The sequence below is a fragment of the Miscanthus floridulus genome, chromosome 5 (assembly GCF_019320115.1).
Source record: "Miscanthus floridulus cultivar M001 chromosome 5, ASM1932011v1, whole genome shotgun sequence".
In the NCBI taxonomy this organism is placed as follows: domain Eukaryota; kingdom Viridiplantae; phylum Streptophyta; class Magnoliopsida; order Poales; family Poaceae; genus Miscanthus; species Miscanthus floridulus.
In genome coordinates this window covers 96,843,507-96,853,590 of record NC_089584.1, presented here as the reverse complement: position 1 = coordinate 96,853,590, position 10,084 = coordinate 96,843,507, and the positions used below count along the sequence as shown (strand labels likewise).

General features: G+C 44.4%; 1 protein-coding gene across 1 annotated transcript; it reads right to left on the bottom strand.

The window, feature by feature from the left end:
- Positions 1–8,536: 8,536 nt before the first annotated feature.
- LOC136454964 (uncharacterized) lies at positions 8,537–9,034 on the bottom strand. The gene is made up of 2 exons (XM_066455190.1): positions 8,902–9,034; positions 8,537–8,805 (listed from the first exon to the last, which is right to left on the bottom strand). The coding sequence occupies exons 1-2, from the start codon at positions 9,032–9,034 to the stop codon at positions 8,537–8,539; spliced, it is 402 nt and encodes a 133-aa protein (XP_066311287.1).
- Between the last annotated feature and the right edge of the window lie 1,050 nt (positions 9,035–10,084).

Sequence of the window (10,084 nt, the reverse complement as noted above, 5' to 3'; positions counted from 1 at the left end):
TAGTGGCACTTTGACAACCGCATTTCGATACGAGTTTCACCCCTCTTAATAGTATGGCTATCGATCCTAAATGTGATCACACTCGCTAAGTGTCTCAATCACTAAACCAAAAAGCTCCTATCAAGTTTCACCTTGCCTTAAGCTTTTTGTTTTTCTCTTTCTTCTTTTCCAAGTCTAAGCACTTGATCATCATGTCCACACAATCATCATGATCTTCACCATTTGCTTCACCACTTGGAATGTGCTACCTATCTCATAATAACTTTGATAAACTAGGTTAGCACTTATGATTTCATCAATTCACCAAAACCAAACTAGAGCTTTCAATCTCTCCCTTTTTGGTAATTGATGACAACCCTTTCATAAATATATGAATTAAAATTCAATCGAATCCATGTTGCTTGCCCAAGCATATTTACCATGTGTAAAAGGATATGGACAAGTTTCATGAATCCTAAATGGTAGCATTAGCTCCCCCTATATATGTGCTAAGAGTTTGGATTGAAGCTTACACATATGCATGGATTTGAAATGTGGGAAGGCAATGTCTACCAAATTATGCTAAGGTATAAGAGACGAACCTTTGAAGCGTGATACCAATCAGAGTGCACCAATATACCATCCTTAGCACCATTAGTAACTAGACATACACAAAAACTAGAATACCCCATGAGATCAACATTAGAAGCAAGGGTCTAGTTTTCACAAAATAAACATAAGTCTAGTTACTCAACCTATGCATGCTAGTTTTTTATTTCATCATTCAAACCTACAACTAGCATACACCACACAAGCATGGATAATGAATTTGTAAACACTTGTGCTATGCAAGCAAATATTTGAAAATGCACATTCAAATGCATCAATCAAGTTTATGAGCTTGCTCCCCTACTTGTGTGTTTCAAATTTTAATTGATCCCCTTACTTTCATATTTCTCCCCCCATATCAAAGCTCTCCCCCTTTGTCATCTTTTCACTATCTTTGTGCAATTTCTACCCCTTTGTCATTAATGACCACAAAGGTTCAATTTTGGAGAGGTTAACATTATCAATGTCAATCAATGGGGTGAAGATCATTTTCCCGAATTTGGTTCAATCTAGATCACTTGCCAAAGATATTTAACTCGGTTTGATCCAAGGACAAGCTTCTTCACATCTCCAAATAAGGGTTATCTTGTACCATGTTGAGTTAAACACTTATAGCTCATTTTCTAGATCAAACACTAGGTTCACAAGCCCACAAACATGTCATATGCTACCACTAGATTAAATCAAGCATAAAAGCAATAGTGGTACCATGCAAGCATCAAATTCATTTGATTTTCATGAATGAGCCTATTTAATGTGAAGAATGACTAGATGCACTAAACATGTCCTTAGCAAAGGATGTATGCATGCGAATCAACTTTTACCTTAGATTGCTTAAAGGAGAGGTATGCCATATAAGTGTGTGGGGGGGGGGGTCATCAACACATATTTGAGAAATACAACATGTTCAACTCATTCCTTAGCTTGTAAAACCTTTTTTCTCATTTAATGGCTTGGTGAATATGTCGGCAAGTTGATCTTCAGTGCCCACACTATCAATGCAAACATCCCCTTTTTGTTGATGATCTCTAATGAAATGGTGGCAGACATCAATGTGCTTTGTTCTTGCATGTTAAACCAGATTGTTGGTTAGCTTGATTGCACTCTCATTGTCATATAGCAATGGCACTTTCTTGAACTTGATTCTAAAGTCATTTAAGTTTGCCTTAATCCAAAGTATTTGTGCACAACAACTATCGGTGGATATGTATTCAGCTTCGGTGATTGATAATGCAACACTATTTTGCTTCTTTGATGACCATGAAATAAGTGATCTTCCCAACAATTGATATGTGCCTGAGGTGCTCTTCCTTTTAACCTTGCATCCGGCATAATCCGAGTCGGAGTAACTATCAATGAAATCTGGTCGGCAGTCTACCAAGGGGAATACCCATGGTAGTAGATGATCAGTGGAGGTGCGCGTAATAGGAATCAGATGGTGACACAAGGCGTAGAGACAGCGATTTAGACAGGTTCAGGCCGTCTGATCGACGTAATACCCTGCGTCCTGTGTCTTTGTTGGATTGTATTGAATATGAGATGAATTCAAGGGGGTCCCTGCTCGCCTTATATAGTCTGAGGGGTAGGGTTATAAGTCAGTTAGATCTAGATCTATTCAGGTATATGGTAAGTATTTATAAGGAATACGATATCTATCATATCCGAACAGATCCTTCTCTATCTTCAAGATTCCTTCCTAAAACCGTATGATGCATGTCGATCAGTGTCTTGCATCACACGCCTTCTTCTTATGGGCTAGACCAGCCCTAGCTGTGTGGTCCATGTCCATTGCCATGGGTACCTAGGGTTATACCCCCATAGCTAGTCCCCGAGTGCCTTGTATCCACTGAGCAATGACGTCTTGACCAAGTTCAAGCAGTTTAACTTGGAGTCAGCCAGCAAATCTGGCAATTTGACCAGTTTAACTGGTAATCTAATCAACAAAACAAAGTGCCGACCAGTTTAACTAGTAATCCGACTAGTTTAACTGGTAATCCAATCAACAGAACGAAGTGTCGACCAGTTTAACTGGTAATCCAACCGGTGGAAATTGAAGCCAGCCAATTTATTAGATAATCTAATCTCAGACTTAGCCAAGTAAGGCTTGCCAGAAGGATGTAAGGAGCTCAAGTTTAAAATTTAAAAATTCTCCTCCTTAGGTGAAGTGTACACACTTATGCTTCGTTGGCGAAGTCAGATGATCATCATTCATGACTTATGCAAATAGGATATTAGTACTAATATATGCGCCACAAGGTGCAATATATACATTGTAGTCCCTCAGCCTGACAGTAGGTGAAGAAGACACCTGGTGTCTGGATCAAAGAATTTCAACGATCACTTAGTCAGGATAACCAACTCCCAGCTTAGCCGGGAGCACAGCTAGTCCCCAGCTTAGCTAAAAACCAATAAGAAGAAAAAAATAGTACATTCGCTGCAAGGTTAAGTGTACACACTTAGTCCCCAAGCCTATTGTAAGATAGAGAACATCCTGTAGCAGGATAAAAAACTAAGTGTAAAGGACAAAGTCTTCATACTCAGCACTGGGCATATGGAGTAAAACTTGATAATATCGAGCGGTAAAACATGGAGAAAATGGAAAATGCTTTGCACTGTATTGCTACAATAGATATACTTACCAAAGCCCCTGACGTGCCGCCCAAGATCAGCACCCTAATCTGGATAGCATGGAAAACCTTGATATCACCCATGACATGCAGCGTCGGCAAAACATAGTAAGCCAACAAGTGAATCAGTAGACGAAGTCCCCAGCTTAGCTGGCGAGCCCCCAGCATAACTGATGATGAAAACGGCAGACAATCCGACTAGTTGGTTGGTGAAGAATCAAGTACCAAGCAACCCAACCAACTAGTCAGCGGTGAAGTGAGCGCCGAGTAGAAGTGAATGCGAAAGGTCCGACCAATTGATTGGTGACGAAGTCATGAATCTAGTGGTCCGACCAGTTAATCGGTGGAGAAACCCAAAGGCCAGATGGTGTGACCACTCAAACAATGATCCTGCAATACAAATATTTAGGACAGGTAGTACATGATTTAAAAATAAAATATATGAACTCAGAGATGAAGAAAATAGAGCGGAGTTTATCAGGAGCAATGTATCGGTGAATTTTATATCCTGTAGAGCAGTTTATGTTTATTTGGAGTTTATTCATAATTGTATAAAAGAATAAGATCCTTAAAATTTGGAGAGTACTGAGCACTTAAAAATGGAGAAAAATTGAATAGCACGGAGAGCATTGGAGAACCACGGTGAAAATTGGAGACCATGGCGAAAATTGGAGACCGTGGACAAATTTGGAGACTGTGGAGAAATTTGGAGACTTGAGAAATATGGAGACCGTGGCAAAATTTGGAGATCGTGGCAAAATTTGGAGACCATGGCAAAATTAGGGGACCGTGGAGAAATTTGGAGACCATGGAGAAATGTGGAGACCATGGAGAAATATGGAGACCGTGGAGAAAATTGGAGACCCATGGCGAAAATTGGATATCGTGGCAAAAATTGGAGATCGTGGCGAAAATTGGAGACCCATGGCGAAAATTGGAGACCATGGTGAAAATTGGAGACCCATAGCGAAAATTGGAGACCCGTGGCGAGAATTGGAGACCATGGCGAAAATTGGAGATCATGTCGAAAACTAGAGATCGTGGCAAAAATTGGAGATCATGGCGAAAACTGGAGACCATGGCGAAAACTAGAGACCCGTGGTGAGAATTGGAGATCATGGTGAAAATTGGAGACCATGGTGAAAACTGAAGATCATGGCGAAAATTGGAGACCCATGGCGAGAATTAGAGATCTTGGCAAAAATTGGAGACCGTGGCGAAAACTGAAGATCATGGCGAAAATTGGAGACCCGTAGCAAAATATGGAGATGTAAACCGATGAAGTAGGCTCCAACGTTCAGTATGCCCATAGGCCCATTATACCGGCCCAATAACAATTGACGGAGAAGTTGGAGGGGCATGAAGGAGGTGGCACAAATATTGCGGAGGAGGGCGAACAATGCGGCAGGGTCAGCGCGGTTTCTCAAAAACCCTAAAGATAAACGTTAGGGTTGAATTGTTTGAATCCACCCACAGCAGCGCACTCTTCTCATTCCGTATTAGCACACTTTCTTCCTCGCAACCGCAGAGTATGGGGTGGTTCGCCTTCTTGCACACTATTATAGCCACAACTGCAGCATCTCCACAATCAAAATCGCAGCCAAATTGAATCAAATCTGATCCATGGCGAAGGGCTGGAAGAAATGCAGCCCAAAGAAGCCAGGGAGGGAGGTGGCGGAGAGTACCGACGAAGTCCACCACGACCAGGAATGGGTCAAATCTATGACCACCCAGAAGGTCTTGGAAGGAATGGTGTTCGAAGGCATCCTACAAGATCAAGCAACCGCCAGATGGTGCCCCGCTACAGGTGAACCATTCCCGACCCCCGATACTAGCGAACTCGTTGTATTCGTGGCTTATTTTGTTCGCGGGTTTGGGATTCATGCGCATCCTTTCCTATGGAAACTTCTTGGTTACTATGGCATTAGCCTATGCCATCTCCATCCCTATAGTATCCTTCATATCTCCCTCTTCATTAATCTATGCGAAGCGTTCATCAGAATCGCTCCGCACTTCAATCTTTTTCGCTATTTCTTCTGCCTCAAACCATTTTTTGGATCTGGTCCCCCAAAGTGGTCGGCGGTGTTTATCTGCAGCTGAGGGATGGAATGGTTAGAGAATACATACAAGTGCCTCTTAACACATCGGTGAAAGGATGGAATGCTAAGTGGTTTTATATTAGAAATGCTGAACTAAGCCTGTCTACAGGCATAGACCACTTAATAGTGCCAAGCGCAAACTGGTCAACATGACCAAACGGTGAGGAGATGACCCAGGTCATTGAGCTTCTACAGATTCTGGGTCAGATGTGAAACAATCTTAACCAAGTTGGTGTAGCCATCAACTTCGTTTGCCGTTGAATTCAGCCGAGCAAGGAGAGAGTCCACCCTGCGTATGAATACATAGGTGATGAAGATACCACGCATGAAGCCCCTGAGAGGATAAGTTCGGGCGTCGCCTATGCTAGGCTCCTGGAGCTTTTTTCAACTAACACCCAACTGAATAATGTGGGGTAGCGGAGGGCATACAACATCATGAATTCACCACCACGGGTAAGAGTGTACTATTTGAAGTCCTTATAATGTCAAATTTTGATGATGTTAAAATGTCTTTGTGAAAACTTGTGAGCAGGATCGTGCTATTTATGTCTCCGACATGCCAGATGCCATTAGAGAGCATTTCATCATCCTCATCCAAGGACATGGTGGAGAAACCTCCTAGGCATCGACAGCCACCACGCGGGAAAGAGCCAGCCCTGAAGAGCTGGCGAAGAAGAGACCAAACAATCCGCCAGCACCAAAGGATGGAATCTCCATGAGAGAGCTCTGACCAACCAACAAGTCATCGTGGACTGGTTGGATGATGATGAAGACTCAGGTGAGACGTAGTAGCAGTGAGCTGTGTGGATGGCCACTCCAGCATCAACCGCTAGAGCCTCTGACTGGCTAGCCCAAGGCACCACCGGCCAGAGATCCACTCAGGGCAAAGTCTTCGAGCCTAGACAAGAGGCTTCGGCTGAGAGGGCCACCGTGGTGAGGATAGAAGCACCAGAGGCAAACCAGCTGCCTCTAGTGTTCTCAAAATTTGTACCAACAACTGGAGGGCGAGGCAGCTCCAAAAAGGCTTGGTCATTCAGAGCTGCACGCAGGCGGTCCAACGAGTAAGTGTTTCTGCTCTAGACTTAGTCCAAGCAAAACCAGTGTGGAAGTATCGATGATAAGACACCATGTTGCAGGAAGCATCGGTCGAGGAGCTTCACTCTGTCGATGTCAGCACTACGCAGTGGGCGTTCAAGCCAAGTGCCATGATAGTCGCTGATCAGGGTGCTAAGGTGGGACAACTAGAAAAAACATGAGTGGCACCTATAGACCAAGCTGGTCCCTAAGATAAAGTCCCTGAGCACCCAGAGCAAATGAACGAAGATGTTGCCGGGCCGAGCAGTCACCCAGAGCCAAGGGCTAGTCCCCAGGCTCAGACGCTAGGGATGGAACTTATCCCCTCCGTCCGACCATGAGCCAGCCAAGCACCGAGGCAGGTGAGGGAGTCCCCCGAGGTGATTGAAGAAATTGAACGTGAAGCACCAAATACCCAGGATCCTCCTCCTCAGCTTTTGTGTACCTTCATATGTCATGGAGATATGATGGAGGTGGTGGAGGATGAGGAGGTGAGCGAGTAGGTTAAGAGGCTTAGGGCTAGACTAGCGTCATTGTCTGGCCAAATTGAAGTAAGTCAGTCTATGCAACCAATTGAGATTATAGATTATGCCTGTTAACTATTGGTCACCATAGGAGGTAATGAAGATCTCTAAGAGCCACAAATGCTAGCTAGAATGAACAGCACTATCGGTTGCCAAAAACTAGAGGTTACACGAGTCTATGAAGACTTTGGAGAAGATGCTGGCTAGAGCACACGCCAACTAGGATAAGCTACGAGCAGAAAAGATGCAACTTGAAGCGGAGAACTGGGAGCTAAAGAATCAGCTAGGCGATGGCATAAGTCGAGAAAAAAGTAAGGCCTCAGGCCCTTCGGTGTATTGCTTTCATATCTTTGGTTTGCCCTTGCTAACCAAAATCTTTTATTGGTGCAGAGCTTGTTTAAGCTCTAAGGCAGGTGGAGGCTAAAGTGGTTTGGCATATGCTACCAAGGTGGAGGCAGAAACTGAAACACGCTTGGTGCATGACGCCAAGGCAGAGGTGGAGACCCAAGCTCTGCTAGAGTGGGAACCCACAATACTAGTGGAGAAACAAAGGGATGAAGCTCAGACGGTGGAAAAATGACTCACCAAAGAACTGCAATGTGAGTTATTCTTCATGTTAATACTCATCTTGCTATGAGAAGGTTTTTAAGATGATTGCCCTCCTTGTCTATAGTGATCCGAACCAATAGTCAGGTGCAGTTCTGTGACTTTGCGCTCCGGCTAGAGGCCAATAATGGGACGATGAAGGCCATGACCGATGGGATAAAGCCTATGCTGGACCTCATCGACCCACAGTTGCCGGAGCCCGACAGGCGACCGCGATCAGATGTCATCGTGGAGAGGTGTAGGTCAGTGCTAGAGAACCTCAGGCATTACACTAGTGGCATCGCTTGTTCTGCCACAGGCCATGCACTGGTGGTTGTCTGGTCATTCTACCCCTCAGTGAAGCTCGAACGAATCGATGGTGGCTTTGCCCAAAATCTAAGCGATGAGCAAATCATCGAGCTAGAGGAGGAGGTGTCTGATTCGGCAATCAAGCTGGCAGACGACTTGGATCTATTCAGCGATGCTGATCCTCAACCATGATGACATGTAACAAATTTATCTACGTTATGTTGAACAGCTATGTATGAAACATTATGTTTAAGATGTACGAAGTGTTAATATTTAATATTAACAATGCATTATTATTACTTTATCTTGTTATCTGCCCTGGCTATTCCACACTCCATGGTGTTAAGAGCTTAGCTCCTGTGCACACTTAGGAATATAAGTATCATCGAGGAGCCACTGTCGACTACCCATGACGTAGAGCACTATTGCCCTTGCACGTTTAGGTGCTAGACCGAGAATAGGACTTCTTCTGGATAACGCGAAGGAGAACATGGCTGGTCAGCGAATTGAAGGGTGATAGTATATGTCATCTTAAAGATGTTTAGTATAGAGAAATGAGTAACTTGAGAAAAATTCTTGAAAACAAATGGAGAAAACATCATAGATATAAGTATTATTGAAATACATAAAAAAGATACATATCTTTAGTAGAACATCTTAAGGATAGAAATGCCTAAGGTGTTCAATGGGCCATGAATTAGGGGTGTCGACACCATCTTGATTGTAGAGCCTATATGACACTGGTCGGGTCATAGCTTTTATATGTATGGACCTTCTTAGAATCGGCGATGCAAGCTTCCATTCTAGCTGAGAGGTCCATTGCTTTGGCGATGGCGAGCCCTTCTCTTTTGCATTCGTAGGTGGTGGAGATGTTGTCGCATAGGTTGAGGATGCCCTGCTCTATTGGAATCTTCAACACCAGATAGACATAATGGGGCATGACCATGAACTTGGCGAGAGCTGGTCCGCCAAGGATGGCGTGGTAGGCCATCTCAAAGTCTACCACAAAGAAATTCACGTACTTAGTACGGAAGTGGTCGGCGCTGCCAAACTAGACTGGTAAGGTGATCTGCCCCAAAGGTTGGGACATTGTACCAGGTACAATACCCCAAAATGGAGAATCAACGTGGACAAGATCGTCCTTTGTGAGTCCTAACTCGGTTAGGGCTCTGGCGAAGAGGATATTGAGGGCACTCCCACCATCAATGAGGACCTTCTTGAACCGCATGTTGTGGATGGTTGGATCCAGCACGAGTAGGAAATACCCAGGGTATGGGCTATCTGCCCACTAGTCGTCCCTACTGAATGTGATAAGATGCTCTGACTAGTCCAGATATTTGGGATCGGCAACCATGTCATACTTGGTGATCGACATGACCTACCGAGCGGTGAGCTTCTGCTGGCATTTGCTCATGGAGGTGGCGCATCCTCTGAAGATTGTGGTGACCGTCTTGTTGGCATCTTGGAAAGCAAGTCGTGCATCCTTAGGATGCTCCTCCTCCTTACTGTCATTGGACTTGTCATCCTTGCGCGTCTGCCATTTCCGCTGTTCATTGTGGAAAGCTTTGGCCATGCCATAGCATTGTCGCACGGTGTGCTTGCTGTTCTTGTGAATTAGACATGAACCATCAAGGGGCTTTTCGTAGGAAGCATTAAAATTGCGCATAGCACGTGGTTGCTCTACATTGTTGATGAAGTTTTCCGGTCAGCGGTGACATGGCTATGCAGTCCTCGATCCCTCTGGCCGATCATTATGCTGGCATCCACGATCGTCATAATGCCTGTCACGATCTTCATAATGTCATTCTTCATGGTGATCATCATCACGACGTGGGTGGCAATGCGAGCAGGAAGCACGAGCAACATCATCCTTGAACTGCCAATCAGCTTCTTCAGAATCTACGTATGAGTTTGCAACCTTGAGGAGTTCACTGAGGGTCTATGGCCTCTTACGATAAAGTTTGGAGAGCAGCTCCTGATGGTGATGGAGTCCTCTGGTGAAAGCAGAGATGGCCTCGCTGTCCCCGATGTTGGCGATGGTGTTCCTTGTTTTGGAGAAGTGCCTAATGTAGCTTCGTAGAGGTTCCCCAGAGGTATGATGGAGTTTCTCCAGATCATATTTCATGCTAGGCTATTGGCACGTTGCCATGTAATTCTCGACAAAGACTTTCTTTAGATCATCCCAAGATTTGATGGAATCCTCCCTTAGGCCCATAAGCCAATTGTTGGCTGTCTAGGAGAGCATGACAGACAAATAATTTGCCATTACGTCACTGTT